General features: G+C 47.4%; 1 protein-coding gene across 2 annotated transcripts; it reads left to right on the forward strand.

The window, feature by feature from the left end:
* On the forward strand, positions 1-27,170 carry RAB11FIP1 (RAB11 family interacting protein 1). 2 transcript variants are annotated; one of them, XM_028526972.2, is made up of 6 exons: positions 72-535; positions 13,945-14,384; positions 15,434-16,223; positions 16,984-18,864; positions 19,667-19,775; positions 24,007-27,170. In XM_028526972.2, exons 1-6 carry the CDS (start codon positions 159-161, stop codon positions 24,223-24,225), a joined length of 3,816 nt encoding a protein of 1,271 aa, XP_028382773.1. In that variant the 5' UTR covers positions 72-158; the 3' UTR covers positions 24,226-27,170. The 2 variants fall into 2 exon arrangements, with proteins under 2 accessions (XP_028382774.1, XP_028382773.1); XM_028526973.2 differs by lacking the exon at positions 16,984-18,864 and having other exon boundaries at positions 1-535.
* Positions 27,171-27,341: the final 171 nt, after the last annotated feature.

Consider the following 27,341-nt stretch of genomic DNA (forward strand, 5'->3'; position numbering starts at 1 on the left):
GGGCGGGTAGCCTGGGTGGGGCGGGGCGGTCTGAGAGTGGAGGGCCCAGGCGGGGGCGTGGCCGGAAGCCTTAAAGTGGCCGGGGCGGCGGGGCGGGCTGTAGAGGCCGCGACTCGCGGCGATCTTCTCGGTTTGGAGTATACCACAGCGCAGTCACCATGTCCCTGGCGGCTTCGGCGGGCCGGGGCCCGGGAACCGTGTGGTCCCCAACACACGTGCAGGTGACGGTGCTGCAGGCGCGGGGTCTGAGGGCCAAGGGCCCTGGCGGCACAAGCGATGCGTACGCCGTGATCCAGGTGGGCAAGGAGAAGTACGCCACCTCGGTGTCGGAGCGCAGCCTGGGTGCGCCGGTGTGGCGGGAGGAGGCCACCTTCGAACTGCCGCCACTGCTGTCCGCCGGGGCTGCTCCCGCTGCCGCCGCCACCCTGCAACTGACCGTGCTGCACCGCGCGCTGCTCGGCCTCGACAAGTTCCTGGGCCGCGCCGAGGTGGACCTGCGGGACCTGCATCAAAACCAGGGTCGCCGGAAGACGCAGTGAGTGCGGGCCGCGGGAGAGGGCCCGGAGCAGGAGCGCGGGGAGTGCGGGGTGGCCTGGGAGCTTAGATCCGTTTACAGTGATCGGGCCGTCACGGCGCTGCTGTCTCAAGAGGACAGACAGGGAGAGACCGTTCAAAAGGGATCCCTCCCTGGAGCAAGAGTAGCATTCTCACCTAGCTTCAACTTCTTCGGCTGTCCCGCCCCAGCTCTCCTAGTGTGTGGGCTCTGAAAGCTGGAGGGGTACCTGGGGCGATTTTGAATCGGCAAGACCTCGCTCAGCGTCTGGAACTTAGTAAGCACTTCATGAATTTTTGATGAATTGAAAATACATGTGGGCTGACGAATTCCTGTAGTGTAGTTAGTGTGTGTATTTATTTTTTTTAATTTTTAAAATGTTGTCCAAGTACAGTTGTCTCTATTTCTCCCTCACTTCCCCCCACCCCACCCACCCCCACCTCCCCCCTCGATCCTGCTCCCCTTTAGCTTTGTCCATGTGTCCATTAAACATGTTCCTTGACGACCCTTCCCCTCCCCCTCCCCATAATCCAGTAGTGTGTACATTTGATATACGCATTAATTATGTGGAAAGCTTCCTAGGTATTTTACTGTACTCGACCAGGGCACAGAGAGGATCAACTGGGGGAGTGAAACCCACTGACACCTCGGCTCTAGAGGCTCATCCAGGGACGGAACAGGGGTATTACAGTGAGGGGTGGGTGGAGGTGAGGGCGGGGAATGGCAGTGCAGGTTGCCTGGTGATGGCTGTCTCCCACCCCCACCTTACCCTGGCCTAAGGGATTCCTGAAGAGAATTGGCCCTCCTTTCCCCCCTCTCTTCCCCAAAGAATGCTAGAACAGTTTGGTCTTAACCTTCAGACCAAAAAATATTAACCCTGTTTGCCTGGGCTCCAAATTAGTCTGAATTTCCCAGTGATGTCTGGAGCCAGGCTCTGTCCTTGGCCAAGCTCAGCTGGGAGGTAGACGTTGTTTTTCTTTGGAGTTTGTCAAGTTGTGTCCCTGGCCCTGCTCCCACCAGATGGCTGTTCACCTGTAGCTCCCAGTCAAGGGTATCTCACTCCTGCAGGGAAAGCTGGGCAAAACCCAGTTCACTCCAAGATCTTACCCAGTTTTTTGTTCTCTTTCCTACGTGTTTGGAATGGAACATTTGATTATACATCTAGTATACCAAAAGCTAGTCTCGCTTAGCTTTCTTGACTACTTGCTGGACCTTACATATGCAAGCCAGGATTGTTACCACCTAGCCCCTACAGTTTATGAAGCACGCTGATTCACATTTTGTGTTTTAGATATAAACAGTATTTTAACTTTACCTTGTGAAGGAGACGGGAAAACCCAGAGGGTTTAATGTTACCAGACTCCTTTTTCTGTAGGGTGGGTCCAATTTCAGCGTGCATGCTTGCAAATATAATACCTGATTCGCTTACCTGGCCAAAGATGAATAGGCGTTTCTGAACTCGAATCAGATAAAAACAGAGAGCCTTGAGGTGAGGATGGATGGGGTATCTTCTTGGCATCAGCTTACAAGCCATAAGGTGATTAGTGTCTTTGCTAAGGAGGGGCTGAAGCCATGCTCATTTTTCATTTTATTAAGTGACATCAGGAGCCTTGGGTTGGCTTCCTTTTCAACTTCAACTGGGCGCCATTAGCGGCTCTTTGTTTGCTCCCAACCCAAGATGTGTGGATATTATCATCTGTCTCTACCATCTGTTTCTTATGGGAACATTTTATTGTCGTGAAAGACAAAGTGCATCTCCCTGCCAGAGATGGGGACTCCAGGTTCCCCGGTTTGGTACCTGCTCTGGTCCTGACTCATTGTTGGTTTCAGGCTGCTTGATTTCTCAACACCCAGGTTTCCCTATTTATGAATGGAGCTCGTTGCCCGACTTAATTAATGTTTGTAAGCTGTTTCTGGGTTCCTGGATTAATATAGGTTTTAAAAGTTCTGGTACTGCTTTGTGAGGCAAGAACACCTCCCTTAAGCTCCGTGTTTCAGGAAGGGTTTAGTCTTTGCATCTTCATTTTCATCCTCTCCAATGTAACCCTAAACCGAGATGGTCACTTCTATCTCTATTATATGAGCTGATTACCACTGAGTCACAATATCAGCCTGTAGGAAAATGGTGCTTAGTGGATGGGCTTTTTCTTTTTTTTAATAACTGCAAACGAAGGCGTCTTTGCTTCTCTAGTAGGAGGTGAAACTACAAGCTTTCCATCTATCACTTCCTGGGACTTTCCAAGGTGCTGGGGGAACCCAGTTAGACAAATTGTCTGAGGCCAGGGTACATCACCTGGGCCCTCAAGAGAGCTAAGATTTGGAGAATTGAAAGGAGGAATTTTAGCAAACTGGTTGGGCTAGGAAGTAATTTGAGCTAGTTATTAATGGTTTGACTCCACCTCAGACACTGAAAACCAGAATTAAAACAAAAGCTCAAGCCCTGGCTTATGTGGCTGAGTGGATTGAATACCAGCCTATGAACCAAAGGGACGCTGGTTGCATTCCTAGTCAGGGCACATGCCTGGGTTGTGGGCCAGGTCTCCAGTTGGGGGTGTGCTAGAGGCAACCACACATTGATGTTTCTCTCCCTCTCTTTTACCCTTCTCCTCTCTCTAAAAATAAATAAATAAAATCTTTAAAAAAATGAAACAAAACAAAAGCTCCTATCTTGGTCTACAGGTCTGTGTATGTGTGCGTGTTCATCTCTAGCAGAGGAGATTGCTGCTATAGAGTGTGACTTTCGTCATGGGCCGAGAAGCTGCAGGTCAAGGCATTTAGAGCTGACCGTGCTGATGTGTGCATTTGTTATCTTGATAAGCCCTCATCTATCCTGTCTGCGAGGAGTCAAGAGAATATGCTTTTTATAATGACTCAGCTTCTGCGGACCTTGACTTTAGTGTGATGACACACGTTTTAAAAACACCAAACAGGGGCAGACCTGTATGTAGGATAGGGTACATTCAGTAGGGCAGAGTGCACAGCCCCTTTACTGAAGAAGAAATAGGAATGAATTGGTTTCACACTTACACGCATCTGTTAAAGACCTGGGGCCCCGGCTGTGACTCCATTGAGCCTCCAAGGTTCATACAACGGTCATAAAAGAGACATGCATCTGAGAGGCAGAATCAGGTGACTAACAGGTAGGGGTCTCTGCTCAGTTCTCTTGTCTCGTGTGGTTTGGGTTCCAGACTGATTAAAAAAACTTTTTAGGATACTGAGAGCAACACAATTTGGGGGAAATTACCTGTTGAAGATAGATTAAAATAAATATTCAGGCTGGTGACTGGAAGGCCATTGTGTAACTCTCCTGAAACTTAATCCTGGAATCGTCTTCCAGACAGGAAGAGAATGAGTGAGTGGTGGAGAGTCATTTTCCTCATTCCGTTTAGGCTTTGAGAGGGAATTCCGTTGTATATGAAAGGATTCGGGGATTTATAAAGGTTCACTACTTTGAAGGACTGTACGTGTAGAAGGGTGTTGTAATGAGTTGCCAAAGCCAGTTTGGGTCATTAAAGAGGAATAAAGGGAGTTGTTTTTCTGGGAGAGTTGGATGCAGGGAAATGACTTAGAAGACCGTAGAGATGTATAATTCACAAACTATAAACAGTCGGTATATGTGCTTATACCTTTAGGTTTCCTAAGCACACTCTTCAGTTGTTTGTAATAGAATGGAACATTTGAGCAACACGGGTAAGGCTTTCCTTTCTTGGGATTCCCCTTAAAGATACTATTGGGCCTTACTGGAAACCCTCCTACCTCTCGCCCAGTCCCAGTCCCTTCCCACTCCACGTAGGAAACTGGTAGCTCGGAGCCCAAGAGCGCAGTCTGTCCGCTCTGGGATGAACCCCAGCCTGCTTGTGGCAATGCAGTGAAGTGACCTGGAAGGGGGAAGGCCCCTCAGAGCCATTTTTCTGGTGCCATTACAGATGTTCCCTTGTGCTTTTCACGGTGTGATTTGACGATAATTTTATTTGTAAGACATTCAGTTAGCATGGGGAAAGTTTTAACTGCTTTCCCCCCCTTGTCCTTAAAGTTTATCCATGCTTTTCATAAATATTGTTTAGCACCTACTATGTGCCAGGTGCTAGGTATACAGTGTAAACAATGGTGACCAAAACCAACGCGATTCCTGCTTTCGGGAAGCTCGGAGCCTTGGGCGGCTGGTGGTGGTGATGGTGGAGGGTAGAGGCATTAAACAAATGAACACGTAAATAAATAATCATGTATTATGGTAAGTACTGTGTAGGAAGAGAACAGGCTCTCTTAAGAGAAAAGAGCGGGAAGGACATGAGTTAAAGGAGATCGCAGATAGCCTCTCTGAGGCAAAGACCTGAAGAATAAGGAGGAGTTTTTCTAGTGATGAGTAGGGGAAGGAGGGCTGATGCGGGGAGTGGGGGGAGAAGTTTGTGCAAAGGCCCTGCAGTAGCTGGAGAGATTGTGTAGATCAAGGCTGAAGAGGAAAGCCAGGGCTTTACTGAAGAACAGTGGGAAGCCAGTGAGTATTAAAAGCATGGGGGTGGTGTAACCCACTGCTCAGAAATCTCTGTGGCTGCTGGGTGGAGAATGGCCTTGCAGCAGGCCTGGTTTGGAATCAAATAAACAAAATAGGGGGCCACTGCAGTAATCTAGGGGACCAATGTTGGTGGCTTGGACTAGGGTGATAGCTGTGGAGATGGACAGAGGTGGGTGGATTTCAGAGGTACTCTGGAGGCTCAGTTGGCGTGGCTTGTGATGGATTGGATGTGGGTGGGGGCGAGCGAGAGGAAGTGATGCGGATGAACAAATGAAATGAGGAGAGCTTGCTGTTGACAATGAACCAGGAAGTGAGGGCTGCTTTCTTTTCCCAACAGTCGTTGCAATAGGGTGAGGTCACCATCACCAAGACAGTTTTGGGCAGTGACACCTGTGAGTTGAGTTGAGTCTGCTGCTGGAGTGCATTAGTGGGAAACACAATTAAAGCTAGGGTGTGTATATGTGTGTCTTGAAGTATTTACAGTTTTAATACAGGCCAGGTCTTTGTTTTGTAATAGTGTTGCTGGTATAGTTCTACTGGTGTGTGCCAACACAGCTGATGAAGTCACTACTTCGAGGAATGTAGGACTAAGAAAAGGGAAAAATAATATGTAACATTAGGAAAAGTAAACCCATAAGTGGAAAATAAAACTCTGGAGGCAAGTAAGCTAACCGCTTGAACATTTTTCACATTAGAGAATGTAAGTGTACAAGAGCCCTGTGCTTTTCCCCTTTTGCTTAAACTTCCTTTTGGTTACAAAGACTTCTATTGTATGTCTATAGCTGCCATCAGTGGGAAGGTTTTTATAAATAGTATCTGTCATTTTAATTGTAGTTATTAACTCAAAAATGTTGTAATTACCTTTAAAAGCAATACATGTGCTGATTAAAATGCCATCAGCTCAAACATATTTGCTGATATCACTCTTCCTCCTCTTTAACAATAATCTTAGATCTATTAAAATACTTACGTTTTAATTGCCGTTCGTCCTAGAGAACTGTTCTTCTCACTCTGTACTTTTGGAGGGACATTAGCTCTGGTTTAGCTCCAGAAGGATTGAGAAACCCTAACCCGAGTGGAGAGTGTGATGGGGGGTCGTTTTAGGCCTTATCTTCACCCCAGAGCACTTCCCTGGGTGGCCTCTGTTTCTGGGTCTGGTGTAGATCTCAGAATTCCCAGGCCTTGGAATTCCGACAAAATCAACAGTCGGGCCCTTGTATGGCCTCTGAAGAAAGGAAGCCCGCTGCCAGGATGATTTTTCTGCTCCCCTTCAGGTGGCCCGGGTCAGACCTGATGCCCCAGCTGGCCCCAGAGGAGACCACGCCTGGCTTTTATCTGCTTCTCCCTTGTCAGGGGCCACTTTGGTCTCGTTGTTGCTGTGTGACCCATCTCAGAGTTCACGGTCTCTGAGTGAGCGCATGTGTGTGCGTGTGCCTGTGCAGTTCCTTAGGCACGGGCAGGCGTGTTTGCCTGCGTGGACATGGAGAATGGTTAAGTCTTACATTCAGTCCAGGGAATTAAAGACTAGAGGTGTCGGAAGTGTGAGAGGCTAAAGCTCTGCTTTTTCAATTCCCCAGTTGGTGCTCTTTCTGAACATTGAAGAAGCAGGTGCCTTCTGCAGCTTGTTGGCTAATGATGCTTTTGGCAAAGGAGCCACTTTTAGTCACTAATGAGAAAAGAAATTCCATTCCTTCAGGGAGAAGTCTGTATGTAGATAATCTGTTAGAAAAAAAAAATCACGTGCTAGTCTCCAGGGTGCCCCCCAGGGACACATTTAGGAATGTGCCTGTGGAGAGAGAAAAGGCAATGGTAATTAAGTGTCTTTTCCTGAATGTTGGCCTCTGAATGGAGAGGAGGGAAGGCATTTATAAGAAATCCTAGAAAAATGTGTCTAGAGGTGTGGCTGCTCTGCATACTTCACTTTGAAAAATAAGTGCTCTTTTATTAAAGTGGACATGGCTAACCTAGGTAGAACAATTAAGGCTTCCAGAAAGTCTAGTCTGAAAAGGCCTCTTGTGGTCAGGAAGAATGGTGTCCTGTGTGCAGAGACCAGCAGTAGGCTGGGTCCTGGGATATTTCCTCAAGGGTGTGGCCCGCCACAGCAGCAGACCTGCGGGGTTTTCCTTTTACACTCATGGAACTTTTCTTCTTTTTTTCTTCTTAAAGATTTTATTTATTTATTTTTAGAGAGAGGGGAAGGGAAAGGAAGGAGAAAGAGAGGGAAAGAAACATTAATGTGTGGCTGCCTCTCATGCGCCCCCCCTGCTGGGGACCTGGCCCACAACCCAGGCATGTGCCCTGACTGGGAATCAAACCGGCGGCCCTTTGGTTCACAGGCCTGTGCTCAATCCGCTGAAGCACACCAGCCAGAATTAATGGCACTTTTCATCTTCACTAGTCATTGGTTGTGAAAACAGGATTGCTCTTGGTATGGGTCCCCGCCCCCCCCACCTTTGGGACTTACCTTGATTGCAAGATAAATCATAAATACTCTGCTTCTTTGCCAGGAACTCTCATAGAAAGGAGTGTGTGAATCTGTTTGTGGGGTAGAGAGTAGGCTGAATGTTTTTAATGTCTGTCTTGCTGGAGTTTGTTTCTCTTTGTCCTGGTCAAAAGATGGTGAACCAAAACATTGCATTCTCTTTTTCCATCCTTAAAATCTCTTTACATGAGTGATAAAGGATCCCGAGGTTGCCATGACACCGTTACATGTGGGCTGGAGGTGAGACACCTGATCTGATGGTAGAATATTAACATTTGTGGCTTTTTGAGATACAATCAAGTAAAAAAATTGGTCAGTAAATGATTGCAAGGGTGGACTTACATGGTTAAAAGTGCATTAATTTTTCTAATTCTTAGAGAATCTTGAAATGCTGTTGCCTGCTATTCCCTTTAGTCTTTACCTACAAGGAGTCTAATATTGCTTTCAACTCAGAAAACATGTCTTGAACCTTATACTTCAGTGAAGTATGCCATCTTGGCATATCTCTGAAATAGTTTGGAAGCCCTCTGTTTCGGGTCTTTCCTACCTGTGTAGAAACCCTGAGGACCATTAACTACACCTCTTGGTAAGTTACAGAAAATACACACCGATCATGGTGTTTTTAAAATCCCTATATGCTTTCTAGTTTTGGAAATCATGTAATACAAATTAATTTTGTAATCGAGTCTTTTCTTACTTACCCTCTTCAAATGCAAATAGTTATTTAATGGATGCTTGGATGCCTCATCAGTCAGAACTGAAAGATATCTTGAATTCCCTTTGGAGAGCCATCTGAACGGGGAAACTGGGGAATGTATGCACTTCACAGAAGGTCTCACAGTCATTGCAAATGACGGGTACGGAGACTGCAAGACGATGAAGTCTGTAACACACTGCAAACAGAATCACATGTGTACTTTGGCTACAACTGAGTAATAATTACAGCTGGCACTTACCGAGTGCTTATTAATACCAGGCACTGTCCTAAGCACTTTACATGTATGAAGCCATTTAATCTTCACACCCTCATGAGGTAGGCGTTTTACCCTGTTTCAGAGGAGGACCTGAGCCACAGAGAGGTCATGTAACTTGCCTGAACTCTCTCAGCTCGTGACTGTTAAAATGCGCAGGAAAAAGACTTCAAGAAAATACTTGAAAAGGTAATAATGGTTGGATTGGCATGAGTGTGAGTCAGTTTTTTTTAAAAAATTGAAAATGTTTCTATAACCTGTTTTGATTACTTCCTAACAGAATGTCGGTAGAGCAAGTAATATAGAAAGGACCAAAAATCATTTTCAACCTGCTTTTTCTGTACCATGTCACTTACCAACTTTTAGAATTGAGTTTGGAAGCTACAGATAGCCTTTCGTTACTGCTAGAATGGCTAAAATGAGGGTAAAAAATGATCTGTTTGCTGCTGTTGTGATTTACCAGTTCTTCTCAGCAGCTGACAGTGGGCAGAGGGGAAGGCCCTCCTGGGCAGGGGAGTTGGCTGGTTGGTAATTCTACATTCAGAGTTCGGTCATGATGACCAGCCACCTTGGTCAATGACAAACTGGTTAAACTACTTAGCTTCTGGAAGGTACACACCGCACATGTTTTATAGGTCATAAACATTTCTGTCCCTGTTTGCTATGCATTGCTCCTGGGCTCCCAAGAGCAAAGTCTAGACATTTTACCCGTCACTCCTTTGCAGAACCCTCATAGGCGTCCGCAGCTGCTAACCTCACATGATTTTCAGCCTTAGTTTTAGTCCCTGGGGAAGACAGTTAAGGAACTGCTTTTTAAAAATTTCTTCACTGGAGAAAGATGAATGTGCCCTCTGTCTCAAAACACCATGTCAGGTGCTGTGTTGCTCTTCCTGCGTCTTCCCTGACCTGGGGCCGTAATCCCCTGGGTCATGATGCACAGTCACGTTGCTTGGTTATGGTGGAGGTGACGCATGCTGCAAGTCACGGGTGAGATTTTGCAGAGGGAAAGGAAACAGGCAGCCCACCACTGGCCCTCGAGTCCCAGCTGGACCCATAGATGAGGCTCCCTTGAAATTAAACAAACGCATTGAAATGTTGCGCTAACTGGTGAGCTGGGATCTTCCTCTGCATTGTCTTTTCTGTGCCCAGTCCGAGGATACAGTATTAGTTCATTCCGCTGGATCCCTAAGTAGGTGGTTCTTGTAGCCCCTTGGGGTTTAAGCTAGCTGCCGGCCGACTGTATTCGCATGTGAGTTCTCATCTGTGATAAAATGATAGGATCTTTTCACGTGTAATTATTTTTTCATGCCTCAGAGGTAAAAAGAAAAGGCAGCAGTTGTGCCAGTGCCACAGACACTTTGTGACATTTGTGAGCTCACTCTCCACCCCATCCCTGGCCCCTACCCCCCGGAGTTAAGTTTTTTAGGGCAGAACCTGGCCTCTTCGTTTTGTGTTTCCAGTGCCCAGCATGTAAAACCATCATGTCTCCGAGTCTGCCCTCAGGAATGTTTTGAGGGGAAAACATGCTTGCCTCATCGGCAGAAAGATTGTTTTGGAGACACACCAGTCAGTCCTTCACAAGTGCAGTCCCCGGTCCACCGGCGCCTCCCGTTTCCCCGGAGCAGGAGCTGCACTGCCCGCACCCTGCCGCTCCGCATTCCGCGGGAAGGCCCCTGGGATCCGCTTGTGTTTGAGAAACTCCACGTTCCTTCGGAGGCAGATCAACCCTGAGAATTGGGCATGGTTGGATGGTTTCAGCTGTTCTCGAAATGGCCGTTGCAAAGCCCAGGAGACTCGACAATGCAGATCTGGGCAGTAGCTCCCGGCCTGGCCACTGGCAATGATGGGGTGGGGGGTCCTGCGTCCTGCGTCCTGCGTCCTGCCTCTTTCCTTCCCCTGCCCAGTTCATGCTTTTTCACGTTTCCTACTGCTCTCAATAAGGCTTCTTTTGAGAAGTGTAGACTTAAATGCAGTTTTCTGCACCATTTTGTATGATTTGAACTTTTACCCTATGCCTGTTGTTACTTAAAAAATATAGTTTATGTGAGTTTTCTGTCACTTCCTATGTATTCAGAGATCCTTTTAAGTTTTGAAGAACTGAATTTCAATTATAGGTAAAAATCATTATTTGCTTATGGAAGGGATCATTTGATATTTTTTGATAGGTTGTAGGGTTTTCCCAGGACAGGGTTTAAAAATAAACTTGCTACATTGGGATTATGGCTTTCTTTCTATTCTCTGCCCTTTGGACTAGGAACCCAGCCCTGATTTCTGAGATAATGCAAGGTTTCTGGGCCTGCGTGAAAGGTAATGCTGAACACACCCACGCTGACATCACATGCTCTGTGGCCATGCTTTAATATTTATGAACCACTGCAAGGTGCTGGAATTAAGTGAACTTAAAAGCAAATGAGCCCTGACCTGTGTGGCCCTGACCTGTGTGGCTCAGGGTTGGGCATCATTCCGCAGAGCAAAAGGTCGCCAGTTTGATTCTTGGTCAGGGCACGTGCCTGGGTTGTGGGTTCGTCCCCAGTCGGGGCGTGTAGGAGAGGCAACCAATAGTTGTTTCTCACATCAGTCTTTCTCTCCCTCTCTTTCTCCCTCCCCCCCTTCTCTCTAAAACTAAATTAATAAAATCTTTTTAAAAAGCAAATGAACAGAAACACTTAAAATTGAATTGATGTTTTAAGTATTAAAACCCAGTTACATGTTCTGGTTGGGGATTCCATAAGGTGATTTATGGATCATGGCTTCCACTGTTGTTATCAAATTATACTTATGTAATATCCCTTGGATGATATTGATAATAGAAGAAACAATTCCTGTCTTCCTCTCTGGCTTTAATAAACCCAGCACAGGGTCGGCTTTAGCTCAAGCTATTTGTTACTTTTTCATGGCAGATACTAATAAACCCAGCGCAGGTATTTAAAAATTCTCCACATGTGCATGGGATGCTTACCTCCCTCTGATTCTGTCTGTTCTTTACCTCCTTAAATAGCCTGATGGCTGTTCTTGGCTACCTGGTGTTTGGTTTGTTTGTGAAAATGAGCAAGCAGGACCCATTGGTGAGGGGCGTGTTCATACCTCCTGATGGTATTGGAAATTTCCAAAACAAATCCCACTTTAGTGCCTGGGGATTGAACCTGTGCATCAGGTGATAATAGGCCCTCAGGGAGGATTCTAGAGTTGGCTGGAGATTTGCTCAAAGTAAACAGCCCTCAGGCACTGATATTTTTGGAAAGGCGGGCCTGGTCCCCAGAACTGTCAAGTACTCTTTGAAGGTCTGTCCTGTCTCCTCATGCCCTGGGTGGGAGGTGACACTCTGCTGTGGCTGCTGTGGTCATCTGAGCCCCTTGCACTCAGCTTCCGGCAACTTCCGCTTTTCAAGGTGCCTACAACTGGTATTTACAAAAGTTAGCCACCCTCCATCACCAAGGCTACCATTTAGCACATGACTGTCAGAAGAGAAAAGTACAAATAATCCTCTCAACATCTGAGTCAGAAATATGCAAACGATTCCAGGCCAGGCCCTGAAGAATGCGCTGGACAGACACTGGCCCGGCAGAGGCCAGGTTGTCCGTCAGGACGGCGCCCCACCTCCCTCTCCAGCCGTGGACTGTGGTTTCAAAAACCACAAACGCGAGATTTCTCCTCAAGGTCCAAAATCAGAGCTCACGTCATTTTCTCAGGTCTTGGCTGGATGTTGATAAAAGCAGGTTAAGATCTCTTGATGGCTCTGTACAGTGGACTTGACGAAAGCTTATGATTTAGGATTGACGGCAAGCTATGGGGAGTTTTTCCCCTTTCTACTTTGATCTTAGGACGTTTAAATTAGAAGCGGAAACTTTCCCTGAAAAGAGTTTAAATTCGAGCCCTCCTCTCTGCGTGTTGTGGAAGGCAGCCCATGGAAGATGAGTGAGGAGAGCGTGCAGGCAGGAGTCTCGGTGCGCGGGAGAGATGGGGGCTCTGCGGAGCCGAGCCAGTTCAGGACCCGCCGGGCCCCTTAGCACTTGCAACACCACGTACCAGTTACCTCTCTTGCAGGCTCAATCTCTGTATCTGTCAATGGGTAGAACACCGCATTTTAGAGATAAAGAGATGGCATTCTTGCGAGACTTAGCTGAGGACGTTTCTCCGTGTGTGCATGCCAGGTATGCTGCAGTGGTGCTTAAGTGTTCGATTTCTACTTCCCTCTGCTCCCTTCCTTTACGGGTAGGGCCGGCTACCCTAGTGGTGCTCTGCCCTGTGAGCACGGCAGGCTGAACGTGAAAGAGGAAATTGTGCTTGTTTGGGCAAAACCATCATTTCCTTAAAGCCCACGGCCCTCAGCTCTTAAATAGGTCACTGAAAAGAGAGTCAGATCTGGGTTCTCAATTTGTGAAGGTGGCCCTGGGGCTGGCTGTCAGGAGGTCATGCACTTGGAGCTGTGTGTTCTGTCGTGGATGCTGTTCACATTCTTGCAGTTTCATCAGCTGGAAAATGACGTGGGCAGATCTCCTTTTTCTGAAGTTGGTCTTTCAGTGGAGTCGAAGTGATATATCATTTGCCATATCTTGAAGTGGTTGGCAAATGACCAAGAGAAATACTTGAGTAATGTTTGAAGTACTCCCCCCTTTTTCCCCCTGATTATTAAGCAAGGGAAGAATGCGTCCTCTCAGTTTTTCTCTTTAAAAACACTGTGGTAAACAAATTACATAACAAAATGTACCACTCTGACCATTTTTAGGTGCACAGTTTTGTGCTGTTAAACACACCCACATTGTTGTGCAACCATCCCCGCCGTCCATCTCCAAAACTTTTCTACTTGCCGCGACTGAAGCTAGATCCCCTTTAAACACTAACTCCCCGTTCACTGCGTCCTCCACCTCTTGTGACCACCGTTCCCCTTTCTGTCTCTTTGCCTTTGACTACTTGAGTTGCCTCATGCAAATAGAATCTCTATATGTTTTTACTGTGTCTTACATTTCCCCTGACTCTCTGGCAGGGACCTTTCTATAAACTCTTGCTTTTCTCCGAGATTCACTTGTAAATTTGCAGTCTGTCTTCTTCACTATTTGCGTATTTGTGTACAATCTTTGCATTTTTGCCCTGTTGAGGGAAAATACCGGTCATAGGACATGATTTGATGGAGTGTTTATTTATTTTATTTTTAGACATAATACTATTAACTTAAGATATTAGGTGATGATACGCCGAGTACAGAATCAGATCTTCTCTTTGCCTAGTGGATGGTGCCTCAGAAATAAAACTATAAGTTCTTTCTTCATCCCCCACCCCAGTCTTGGCTCCCCAAAGAAGAGAGCACAAGACTGTGTTTGTGTGAGAGACTGGTGGCTGCAGAGAGGAAAGGCCAGTTAGTGGGGATCGTGAACACTGTTTTAGGCTCTTCAGCCCTAAGCTAACCTCTCGGCCTTTCTCCTTGTAGGTGGTACACCTTGAAATCCAAGCCAGGAAAGAAGGAGAAAGAGCGAGGAGAAATTGAGGTTGACATCCAGTTTATGCGAAACAACATGACCGCCAGCATGTTCGACCTTTCCATGAAAGACAAGTCCCGGAGTCCGTTTGGGAAACTGAAGGACAAGATGAAGGGGAAGAACAAGGACAGCGCCTCCGACACCGCCTCGGCCATCGTCCCCAGCACATCAGCCTCGGTCGACAGTGATGATGAGTCACCTTTGAAAGACAAGAAAAAGAAGTCAAAGCTTAAGACCTTGTTTTCCAAGTCTAACTTGCAGAAAACGCCGCTCTCCCAGTCCATGTCCGTCCTGCCTACGTCAAAGTCAGACAAAGTGCTGCTGCGTCCTGGAGACTTCCAGTCCCGCTGGGAGGACGACGATGAGGATGAGTCCTCCTCTGCCTCGGATGGTGAGCCTCCACCCCCTCCTCCTTGCTGGGCCTCTCTCCCTCGGCTTAGCCGCCTTTGCTTTGTGGGAGAAAAGACAAACACGTCTTAAGAGAAAGATTGTGGTTCAGCTTCTCAGTTACTTAAAACGACAGTGGCAGGGATGACGATGGTGATTGGTTAGGATGGGGATGGGGGACCGTGGTGGCCATGATGATGGATTGTCTCTGTTAGGGAGCCTTCTCTGTCTCTTAGCCCTCTGGCTTCTAGGAATGTACAAATTCCGTCTCCAAAATGCCTGACTTTGTAACTGATGCACATTAGTTTAAACTTCTGGAACTCACAGAATGAGTGTATCCAGGATTGTTTGTTTTTTTTTTTTCTTTAAATTAAAGGTGAGCCCATAGAACATTACTGATATTTCATTAATTCATCAGGTATTTATTGAACTCCCATTATTAGACTTAAATGTCATGGGACACGCCCCTCATAAAAGCTGAGGAATCCAGTTCCCTGAACTCTGAATTAACTGTGTATTTTGAACTGCAGTTTCAATGATCAAATTCCTACTGTTGGCCAGATCCTGCTCCTCTACCAAGAGTGCTGCCCTTTCTGTTGGCTAAGTGCAGGGTTTCTCAGCTCCAGCACTACTCATAGTTTGGCCCAGATGACTCTTTGTTGTGGGGGGGCTGTCCCATGTACTGTGTGATCTTTGGGAGCATCGCTGGGCTCTGTGTGCTCGCCACCAGTGGACACCCCCACATAGTTGTGACAGCCAAAAAGGTATTCAAGCCCTGGCTGGTGTAGCTTAGTGGATTGAGCGCCGGCTGCGAACCAAAGTGTCGCAGGTTTGATTCCCAGTCAGGGTACATGCCTGGGTTGCAGGCCATGACCCCCAGCAACCGCACAATGACATTTCTCTCTCTTTCTCTATCTCCCTCCCTTCCCTCTCTGAAGATAAATAAAATCTTTAAAAAAAAAAAGGTATTCAGACACGGACACATTCCACCCCTTCCCCCAAGTGTTGAACCACTCGTTTAACTTGCTCCCTTTTCTCTTTTTCTCCCCGCAGTCATGTCTCACAAGAGAACAGTAAGTGCAGACCCTAAGCAGCTGAACCAGATCAACCTCAGCCTGCCCAGGAAGGAAGGGCTCTCCTTTCTGGGCGGCCTGCGGTCCAAGAACGACTCCCTTTCCCGCTCCAACGTCTGTATTAACGGGAACCACGTTTACGTGGAGCAGCCGGAGGGCAAGACTGAGACCAAGGACAGCGCCTCTTCTTCCTCGCCGTCCCCGCAGGGCCTCAGGAAGAAGCATTTGTTCTCGTCCACAGAAAACCTGGCTCCCCGGGCTTGGAAGGAACCCGGGGAAGCGGGTGCTGGGTCTTCTGACAAGCGGCTCTCGGAGTCCTCCACGAAGACCTCTCCGAAATCCATGACCCTGCCGTCCTCCTGGCTTCCAGTCGGCGGGGACGTGCGGGAGAACACAGCCCCAGCGAGATCCGAGGCTGCGAAAGAAACCAAAGAGAGCAAGAAGCAGGAGAACAAGAAGTCCTCCCTGCTCTCCCTGGTGACGGGAAAGAAGGACGGGGCGAAGGGCAGCGAGGGCGAGAGCCCCGCCGCCGCACCCCCCGGGAGGGAGAAGGAAGGCGTGCTTCGGGAGGAGGGGCCGGGGCCTGCGGAAGGCCTTGTGAAGAGACCCGAGGAGGACACAGCGGCGGTCGTCTCCGGGCGGGGAAAGTCCCTGAACCCCTTTGAAGAAGTGCAGCTCACAGAACCGGAAGCTGACCCGGCGCCCAAGCCTGAACCGACACCGCCTGTTACCTCCGCCAGGGCTCCCCAGACCAAAGCCGTGAAACCTCGGTGAGTCTTGGCCCTTCTCACGCGATCAGCAGACCCAGGGGAAAGCCACGGGGTGCAGCAGATTCTGGGGAGTGCACGTTGGAAATGCCAGGTTTGGGTTGTGTGTGCAGGACCTGTGTTTGAGTTCTCACACCCCTCCTGTCCAGGCTGGTGTTATCTTTCCCCCTTACACCGTGGCACTGGTTTGCTGTCATCAGAGACGCTTGGTCCACTCTCGAGTGTGCATGTGACAGTTCTCTGTGTTTACTCTGCATCTCATTGCGAGGGCCTGAGTGAGCCCCCGGGGTTTCTGCTTTTCGGCATGACTCACCTTCCCTCCCAGCGTCTCTGTGGTCTGGGGTGGGAGAGGCTTGTTTTTGAGATTCTGCTTGCTTTGATTTCACAGGGACACACAGATGCACACAGACACACAGAGACTGTGGCTCTTCAAAATCTGTGCATGTTGCTTGTGGCACAGCTTTTACTGCTTTGAACCCTTTAGATGCTTTCTGTGTGTCACCCAAAGAAACTAGGCTGTCGCTCTACCCGGGTCTCTCTGCTTCTGTTGGAGAGCCCACTGTGTCGCAGATATGCTTGGTGATAACGAGTGTCCCTTTTGCATACTGAGTGGTGTTGTGTTCCTTTTTTACCTTATGAAGGTACTGCCCCAAGTATAACAGTAAGTTCTCCCCTTTGAATGTGACTGTATTTTTTACATGTGTTCCGCCTCTCCTGCAGCATCTGCAACTGACCTGCAGATTTTATCTTGTCCTTTTTGCAGACTGGAAGTGTCTCCAGAGGTTCAACCCACAGCCAGGCTTCCTTCTTCCCCCGACTTGCTTCCCTTTTTCCCTGCTCTCCCTTCCCGTTCTGGTCAGACACCTGTCCCTTCCCAGCTGGGGCTTGAGTCAGAGACACAGTCCTCGGAATCTCCTTCTGTCTTTTCCTCTTTCTCACCTCCACTAGCAGCTCCCGTTTCCACATCCACTCCTATTAAAAGCTGGCCTTCCATCGACCAGGGCCAGGCTGGTTCTGAGGAAGCACCTCTGCTCCTTAACGCGGAGGTGCGGAAGGAGAATTTAACGCAAGTTCCAAATACTGGTTCTCATGCCCTGGGATCACTTCCCAAACAGCCCCCCGTTCCCGAGTGTAAAGGGTCAGAAGAGTCTCCAGGGGGGAGGACCAGTGAGACAGACGTGGAGAAGAATACGAGTGGTGATGGTATGGAGAAGTCTCCCCTGATGCAGCCTGAAACGGGGCAACAAGAAGAACTGCTGCGATTTCCCCTGAACAAACAGCAAGACTATATCCCTTCGTCTGACGGGGCCCGGGAAGTAACAGCTGCCCGTTCAGGGAGAAGTGGCAGGATGCAAAGCCCAGCCAGGAAGCCTCCGATGCAGCTGAACACAGACCCGGAGAGTCCGCCTGGGTCTTCCGAGGAGAACAGAGTTAGGGGTGGTGGAGTGGCTTCCGCAGTCAAACCAGCAGTGCCTCCTCTTCAAATGGGGGAATCGGCCTCCTCGCCCGACTCCATGAGTCGGGGACATGAGGAGATGGGGCAGAGTGTGGAGGAGGGCCGGAAAAAACCCAAGAAGCACGTGTCATTTTCCGAGCAGCTCTTTACAGAAGAGGCGGTGGAGAAGTCCCCTGGACGGGTGGAGGAGGATGGAAGTAACACCCAGGAGCTGAGGTGTGAAGGGGCCGCCCCCCGCAGTGTGTCTGACGGAGAGCCTGCTGAGCAGCCCCATGCAGAAGACTCTGAGGGGGGACTTGTGCCTGCACCCAGGCCGCTGGATTCCGGTGTGCCAGGTGCCACGGCCGATCACCTTCCCCTCCCCTCGAACGAGAAGAGCGTCTCAGAAGGCCCAGTGTGTGACCCACGCCCAGGGAAAGACATTCCACTTTTTAGGACTGAGGAAGACGATACTCTCATGGCTCAAAATCAGAGCAAAGCCAGTGACCATGAAGGTCTATTGTCTGATCCCATGAGTGACCTTCAGTCTGCCTCAGATGTTCAATCCCCAGTCACGGCTGATTTGGACTTAACCCTTCCTTCCATTCCTGAAGTCACGTCAGACGATGAGAGAGTAGATGAGGTGGAAGATGACAGAGAGTCAGCGAAGGCGGTGACTTTGGAAGTGGGCACTTCGTCTTCGAGCACCTGGCCTGCCCATCCCGAGAAGGTGCCAAGTGGCGAGGCAGCCGGGTTGGCGGTGCCCACGGGCAGCCTGCATGACCTCAGGTCGAAAGCACCCGAAGCATCTGTTAGGGCTTCTTCAGAGCAGAGTGCAGCTTCAGGAATTCGTAAACCATATCTTGGCAGCAGCTCCTGCTCAGATACGCAGCTGCCAGGCCCTGGCGATGGCGAGGAGGAAAAACTGATGGGAAACGGGAGGCTAAGGCAGCCTCCTGACTCGGCCCTGGGTTCTGCTGTCTCCAGCCCCTCCTTCTCTGAGCCCTCTCCCGCCACACACTCTTGCCCCAGCTATCCGCACTCTGACACTCACCACACCAGTGCAGCAGAATCTCAAATAAAAGCAACAGCAGAGGGCCTCCCTGGTAAAGTGGAAAATTCTGGCAAGAGGAAGCCGCTTCTTCAGGCCTGGGTCTCACCCTCGGAGACACATCCAGTCTCAGCTGGAACTGGGTCAGCCAAGCACAGGTGAGAGTGGGGGGAGATGGTCTTCATACCTGTGAGCTGTGCCCGCTTTGCCTTTGCCTGTTGTTATGGCAGGTTATGGAGGTTACTACGGATTTCTAACTGCACGGACACCCTAATGGGGCGGGCGCCCACCTGTTTTGCTGGTCGGGCCTGTTTTAAAAGGGTTATCTCCTGTGCTGGGAATACCTCAAGAGCAGTCTTGCTATAAACTCCTGTGTTTGTAGCAGCAGTGTAGTGGTAGCCTTCAAAAATATTGTAGGGCTGATTCTGCACAGTCAGACTTGGATCCCTCAGGTAGCATAGATGTATTACGGCCAGTGTCTTAATAGTGTCAGAAGCCAACTGAGGTCGAGTAGTAGCACCAAGCAGTGTTTTAAAGCCTCCTTTCTGCACCACCCAGTGTGAAGCTGGCATGTTTGTTCTGAACTCCTTCTTTACTTTGCTGCTGAGGAGTGGAAGGCTTTGCAAGGACGCCCACAGTGGAGTGCTAGGCTGTAGTCGCCTCCCAAAATAAGAGATGGGTTTTAATGTTCTCCCGACATCTATGACAAGGACGAGGGGCTTGTGGGAACGTCAGCACGCCTGGCGCCAGGGGTGTGCTTTGCTGGCTTGCCTGTGGCTGCCCGCTGCCAACTGCTTTCATTTCCTCAGGGACGTTGGCGTGTGTTAGCCTGGAGAGGAGAACAGAGCGTCTCGCCACTCTCCGCCCTTGTCCTCCTGGCCGGCTGCCGTCTTTGAGATGGGCATTGTCTCAGTTTGTGGTTACAGAAAGGTCTAAGGGTCCTTTCTCCCTTCTCTTTAGACTTCATCCTGTGAAGCCAATGAACACGACAGCCACCAAGACTTCTAACTCCAGCTTGGGAACTGCCACTATCATCAGTGAGAACTTGATCAACGAAGCCATAATGAAGGTACGTCTTCTCCAAGAAATGGACGTGTTAATTAGGGATCTAAAAAAAAAAAACCCCTTTATATCTAGAATCACCATTGTATACAGCTCCTCGGGCAGTGGGTAACGCCAGGAGTGACTTAGTCATGCATCTCCTGTCTTTGGATAATCTTTGGAAGTCCCTGTACCTGCCACTGAGTAACTACTTTTCCCTTATGGTTATCTGGTTATTGTTGAATTTGTTGTGTCTCAAGCAACGTAATTGACATCGGCAGTTCTCTTTAACGAGAAGAAGATGTCATGCACCCTCAGGCTCATTCAAATGAGATATTTTCATTGTCCTGTATCCTTTTTTATCTTTTGGCAAGGATATAAAATTCTTATAGTTGTAATCATTGCATAGATATGTGCAGCTTTTGTAACTTTATTCTGAAATAATTTCAAATTTTGAAACAGTTGCAAGAATAGTACAAATAAGTCTTATGTACCTTTCATCCCAATTCACCACTGGTAACATTTTACTGGATATACTTTTTCATTCTCCCCACCCCCGCTTTGTTCTCTTTTTGTATGTTTTTTTTTTTTCCTGAACCGTTGGAGAGTAAGTGTCTTATATCATGCCTCTCTTACCCTAAATACTTCAGTGTGGATAAATGTCCTAAGATCAGGATATTTATCGAAATCAAGAAATTTTACATTAATGTGATACTCTTTTATCACTTACAGTCTATATTTCAGTTTCACCAATTGTCCCACTAATGTCCTTTTTAAGGTAATTTTTCCCTCCAGTCCAGGATCCAATCCAGGATCACTCATTATGTGTAGTTTTTTCTAGCCTTCTTTATTCTGGAATAGTTCCTTGGCCTTCTTTGTCTTCCAAGACATTTCTGTCTTTGTAGAGTGTAAATCAGTTGTTTGTAGAATTTGCCTGAGTTTGGGTTTGCGTGGTGCTTCCTCATGGTTTGGTTGAGGTTACACACTCTTGGCAGGAATTAACTATAGAAACAGTGGGTCCTTCTCAGTGTATGTATAAACAGGCACATTATATCAGTTTGTAGCAGCCATGGGAGTGTTAACCCGGCAATTGATTTCTTTTTAAAATTTTTACTTAGTAATTTGAGAGAGAGGGAGACATGGATGTCTTGTTCCACTAATTTATCCCTCCATTGGCTGATCCTCGGATGTGCGTGATGGAGACGGAACCCACAACCTCGGCGAATCGGCACGACACGCTAACCAGCCGAGCCACCCCCTGCCAGGGCAGTGCTAACTGGAATGACTTAGTCTAGGTGGTGTCCACGCAGGTTCTCGAATGTGAAGTTGCTAATTTTCCCTTTGCAATGAATAAGAAATGGGTGGGGGATTAATTTCAGACTGTATAAACATCCTGTTCCTCGTCAACCTTTGGTTCACAGGCTTTAGTATCTGTTGATGGATATGATGGTTGCAAAGTGGTGATATTTCCAGGTCCATCCACTGCACGGAAACACTCTTCAGTTATGTTTCACCTAATAGTGTACCCTAACCTTTTTTGCACGTTGCTACTTAATTATTCTTGAAATGGTTATGCCAATATTCACTTGACCATTTCCCAATTATTAGAAATTTAGGTTGTTTTCTGTTTTAAAATTAAGTTTATTGAGATAACATTGGTTAATAATATTACATAAATTTCAGTTCTACAACTTTACAATATGTTTTCTGTTTTGCAAGATGAGTAATACCACAGTGAATAATTTCTTGCATAGAACTTTTTTCCTTCCTTTAATCTAATTTCCTTAAGCTCAATTTCCTAGAAGAATATTGCCAGATTAGAAGCTTTCTTCTCTTTAAAAACCTTGAGCTAACGTTTAAAAAACAAAACAAACTGGTTACAAAAACAAATCAACCTCCCAGATGATTTCTGCCTGGAGTGTCTGCATGCTGCCCTTCCTGGTACTGCGATCGGAAGGATTTAGAATCCTGCCCTGTGGCAGACCTCTGGTTTTTGACTCATTGTCACATGCTCTGGAGGAGGATGACTTCCTGAGTGACTGGTGACCATTAGTGGGCAAGGATGCACTGTGTTTGAAATGTGTGGAGAGGAATTACCTAAATGACCCCTGGGGACTGTAGTCTGTACAAAATAAGGTTTATTTTTATACACGGCATCTCGAAGCTTCATCCAGCCATAGATTTTACAGTCCTGTGGACTCTAGGATGTCAGAGAGTTTTTGTGTTTTTAAAGTAAAGCTTTCTGCTGACGTCTCCTTCCCCCCTGCAAGCATGCTGACAGTGCTGGGTGGTGGTTAATGCCTCTGAGCACACTGTACCTGTGCCACCAGGGACTAGGCTGAGGTTTCACTGGAAGCTGGAGATCTGAGTTGCAGGTAGAAAGGTTGAGTAGTGATAATGAATTGTGGCTGGAAAGAGGTAAGCCTCTTCTAGCCACCTTGCCTTATCTCCCAACTACCAGCTGCAGCCAGAGCTGTGTACCGACTGTGTTTTAGCCCTGGCCTGAACATGGACTGGAACTCCAGCAGCTCAGCTTGGCTGGCCTCTGTGGTTGGGTAGAAGAGGCAGCGTTTGTCTTTCTGGAGTTGACAATATTTATCAGGAAATTGGGCGAAAGAACAGCATGAAGGTGATGAAAACTAAAGTCATTTAGTGGCCTCCCATGGCCTCTTCCTTTTACTGTGGAATGCAGCTTGGCTCCAAAGAGAAACAACACCTAACTTTCAGGAAGCGGGCCAGAAAGACCCTTGGCTCCCCATGTATTTACTCTTCAAAGCTTGTTTGATCAGGGGCTTATCTCCTGGCCCTGACGAGAGAACAACTTACTTAAAACAAAGGCAACTGCTGCTTGGTTTGCTCATGCTTTGGAAGCCTGGCTGTTGTCTCCCCACCTGCCTGCAGCAAAGCTCTTGGTCCTGGACCACACCTAGTAAATACTTGGGGCAAATATGGAACGTTTCCTTGAGACTGCTCTTGGCCGGCCATATATTAGATGCTTTGCACTAAGGCAAAAACAATACTTATCAAAAGAATTACTCTTTGGAATGTTGCAAAGTAGGACAGAGGTTAAAGGAAGACATTGCATAGTTACAGCTATGAAAAGCTAGCTGAATCATTACTATATTGGATTGGGGGGAGGTATTTTTCTTAGGGCCTCCATCTGTTATAGATGATTTATAACTAGGGATATATTATTTACTCAGGTGGCTTTGACACTTCCCTTTAAAAATAATACAGCCAACTACATCCGAAAATCATCTGTCCCATGGAAAAAGTTGGCCACCATTTGAATGTACATCCTTATTATTACAACTGTGTGGGGAAAAACCCAATGTAAAAATCCTGGGGGAATATGCGATACTGGGCACTGTTGTTTCTGAGCAAATGGGCATTTTCTTTGAATCTCTTCCCATTCGTGGCCATTGTGCACTTTCCATAATGCTAAATTGTCTTATAGTTTTTAAGGTCATCACATTCCTAGAATCTTCTAATGATTTCAAAGTCCTGCATACTTTCCTCTTTGGATTACAGAATCTAAACTGCATAGCTGTTTGACAGTTTGTGTGAAATACCTTAAGTGTATGCCTTTTTAATCCTATGCATTTATCTTAAGGAAATGTTTAAAGATATGACCAAAGATTTATGTTAATCAATATTAATTAAAATGTTATTATACAATTGTGAAAACCGAAAACAACCTAAATACCCAACGAGAGAGATGGTTAAAATATAATGGAATTTTAAGCATCCATTACAACAGCAGTTTTTGCTAAAACTTGATGGGAGAAGACTCACAAAATAACAAGTTAAAGAAGCTATGAAACTGTATTTTGTGTGATGTTAAAGTTGTAAAACATACCATAAAGAAACCAAGGGAAAATAAGAAAGAGACCCAAATGTTATATGTTGGAGTTATAGGCAATAATTTTTTTCCCTCCTTCCGTATTTGAGATTTCCAATGATGAGCAAATGTTCCGTTTATAATTAAAACCAAACTCCTGTTTTCTGGGAAGGAAATTACTTATAATTCACCTCCAAGGCCTGGTTCAGATGTCACTCCGTCTTCGAAGCTCGTCTGATCACCTGTGTGGCAGTGGTTTCTAGTTCGTCCAGCTCAGAGAGCACATTGTACCTCCCTGAACTCTGACCTCCCGAGCCTCGGGTTATGGTCACTGAGCCCCTCTTTTGTATTTCTCTTAGATATTTAGACTTCTTTGCTGACTCTATCTCTTTTTTCCCCCCTTCTTTCTTCTCCAAAGAAATACACCCCCTCGGACCCTGCTTTTGCTTATGCACAGCTAACCCACGATGAGCTGATCCAGTTGGTCCTCAAACAGAAGGAAACAATAAGCAAGAAAGAGTTCCAGGTTCGTGAGCTGGAGGACTACATCGACAACCTGCTAGTCAGGGTCATGGAAGAGACCCCCAACATCCTCCGAGTTCCGGCTCAGGTCGGCAAGAAGGCAGGAAAGATGTGAGAGGCCGGCAAACGACACTGAGACTTTTCTGTGTGTTTGTTTCCACCTCCTCCCGAGGTCATCAAGGACTCCATGTGCCTGATAACTAGCACACAGGCTCCAAGTTCCCATCTCCCTGCGTGTCATCTGGCAAGAGTCAGTCCTACTGCCAGGAGCCCGGTTAATTATTACAATGAATCTCTTACTGTACATTCCCAGGGTGTTATTTTTAAATGCCACTGTGCCTTATGTTGTAAATACTTCATATCCGGACCAAAGACATGGTCATAAGATCTGATCCTGGCCCAGAGATTCACGTGGTGCCAGGGGTATCAATAGATTTTCTACATTGGGGTTTCCTTTCTTTGACGTTGAGATTCTAAAATACGTATCCCCCGTCACTAATGCTTGGGGTGAAATGAGAAGGTGCTGTGTTACACATCCTTTCTTGGCTGTTGAGTAGCTCAGGTGTGGCTTTTTGGCTGTAGATGCTAAATTTTGATACCACGTCAACCTCACAGGCTTCTTAGGCTTGGTCTTGATTGGACTGGAGCAGGGAAAGCCTTTGAGCGTGCCTTGTAGATTTGGAACAAGGTGCCTTTTCTAAACATCAGCTTCCACTACTTTCTAGCCTTATAGTGTGCTCTGTGTAGGGCCGCAGGCCCTGGAGAAGTGTAAGAGAATGAGGGGAATGAGAGAGTCACTTTGCACTCAGTTTGGGGGTTTTGGTCCAAGTCCTCGCATGACAGCAGGGCCCCCGCCGGCTAGCACGGCCTGGTCAGTGCCTTGGTGAGAGATTGGGCGCCCCAAGTACTTACTGAAACAGCTGCACCGGGTACGGAATGATTTTAGTGGGATTCCTGTGACCTCTGCCCCTGCGCCTCAGCTCCCCGGTGTCCTGGGCGGCTCTTCTTGGCATTTCTCTCCCTTGTCATGAGATCGTAAAGAGCAAGAAGATGATACTTATTTTGGAATTGATGCATTTTAAAAACTAGATGAACACATATTTTAAAAAATTAGGACACTTGCCCTCTTCTTAATATGCCAGCTCAGGTTCCTCAGATAGTTTCATTGTTAGTAACCTAATACTGGAATTAGAAGGGTTCTGTATTACTCCTGTTTTTTCTCCTGGCTGTGACAGACTCTCATCAGATCTCCACCTCTCCCCCTGGGGGAGGACTGTCGCCGGCCGGCGGAGTGGGCCGGGGTGGGCCAGGGTGGCAGGACTAGCAAGTGTTAAACTGGGAGCCTCTTCTTCATTTGTTCTTGTTATATTGAGGTTAAGAGGCAAGACTGTTGGCAGTAGAATTTCTTTTCAAAATCATGTTTGCTTCAACCTTAGTGATATTGGAGCACTTTAATCTGAAGGATGATACTGTAACTTGATTTATCTAATTAGCTTTTAATTATCTATAACTATTTTATTTAATTCATTCCTACAGTACTGAGGACCATTGTAAACTTCTCAGATGACTTGTATTTTTGTAGTGCTATGAAACTTATTTACATACCTACAAAGAGAACTGTATATTCACTTGAATTCTGAAAATGTACATGTATATATTTGTTCTGCAACATGTTTTTTACTTGACATAAATGTATTTTGACTGTGATAACCCAAGTGCACTGGGGGGCAGGCGTGCTCTGAACCGTTTCTCCCTTGAAGAGCTGGCGCGGAGACCTGCGCTGTTCAGCGGGGCTGCTGGGTTGGGAGGTTGCTGCTAGGACCTTGGGTGTGTACCTTGGTCGGTGTGTAAGAGGGACGTCTGGTCTGGGCGGAGGAGCGAATTCCTGTGCTCTGAAACGCCACTTGGGAACTCTGGAGAATGAAGGACAATTTACTTCAAGGGTGTCTGGTTTCTACCACTGCTGGGGGAAAACAGTTCAACTTACAGTATTCCTGTATCTCTCAAAGTGGCTAGCCTGAAGGTCATTAGTTAGTTAATAACCGTCCCTGAGGACTCTGCTTTGGGGGGAATTTATCTAAGGAAAGCTTTAGCCCGCTCTGAGCCATTAGCAGGGCTTGTTGAGTGGGAGCACGGGACTCCCGTGCCTGGCACAGGTCTGGAGACCCGTGCCCGACCTGTAGAACTGGGACTCGAGTGCTAACGTCCCAGCTGCTGTGAATGCTAACCCGGTGGATGGGCCCTGGGCGGAGGCTGTGCTCGGGAGAAGCAGGGGCGGCTCTCTTCTCGGCCTTGCCGAGCTGCCTCCAGAAGGAACAGTCAGTACTTTCGGGAAGCATCAGATTAAATACCGAACACTTGGCAGTGAATTTCAATCGGAGGCCAGCTCCATGAAAAAAATGTCAACCCTTTGCTTGGTTGTTTCATGTCATCTCATTCCTTGGACTTTGACAGGTGTCCTGTCCTTCCCTTTTATTCCTCTGGGTTAACCTTATCAGGGCAGCAGAATGGCGAAGGAGAAAGTCTGCCCTTGGCCACGCAGAGCAGCTGTTGACCCGAGAGGTGTGTGCCTGCACGCACGTACCGACGGGTGCGTGTTGTGTGGTCCCAGCTCCACTGACAGGGGGACCCCAGAAGGGCACCGAGGGAGGAAGGTCTGTGACACTCAGCCACATGCTGTGCTGAAGGCCAGAGGCAACTGAGTGTTACGTTATGCAGGATCTTTCCTTACTGGGTCCCTTCTCTCAGCTGACTCTTCTTTCTTTTTTAGAACTACTAATAATCCCTTGGGGCTGAAAGATTAATTGTCTTAGGTGGAGAAGGAAATCTCCCAGTGTCCACACCAACCTCAACTCTGTGGTTTCTCGGTGTCTGTTATGTGAGCTACTAACTTGACCTCTCTCTCCCTCCGACTCTCGAAGGATTGCCCAGTGTTTTTGGATTATAGAGTTTTTTTCCTGCTTTGTTACTTTGGGAATTTTGAATATCTCTGATTTTGTTCTTAAGAAGTAACCTAAAATTTCCTACGACACTAAATAAAATGGTACTACCTTTTAAAGATTTATGTCTGTGGTTTCGTATGGGTGCAATAAAAACGTCTCTGTCCTCCTGGATGGCTTCACTCGGCGGTGCTGGGTGGGCGGCCCGTGAGTTTCTCACCCTCGGAGAATCTCTCACTTGCATCCCTACTGCTGACGCCTTGCCTGCTGCCCAGGGGTCCTGGTGCCCAGG

The sequence above is a fragment of the Phyllostomus discolor genome, chromosome 11, assembly GCF_004126475.2.
Source record: "Phyllostomus discolor isolate MPI-MPIP mPhyDis1 chromosome 11, mPhyDis1.pri.v3, whole genome shotgun sequence".
NCBI classification, from domain to species: Eukaryota; Metazoa; Chordata; class Mammalia; order Chiroptera; family Phyllostomidae; genus Phyllostomus; species Phyllostomus discolor.

Coding starts and splice junctions, on each gene's coding strand:
- RAB11FIP1 (XM_028526972.2), top strand. CDS start 159: ATGTCCCTGGCGGCTTCGGCGGGCCGGGGCCCGGGAACCGTGTGGTCC. Junction 16,224..16,983: donor ACCAAAGCCGTGAAACCTCG/GTGAGTCTTGGC, acceptor TCCTTTTTGCAG/ACTGGAAGTGTCTCCAGAGG. Junction 19,776..24,006: donor TCAACGAAGCCATAATGAAG/GTACGTCTTCTC, acceptor TCTTCTCCAAAG/AAATACACCCCCTCGGACCC.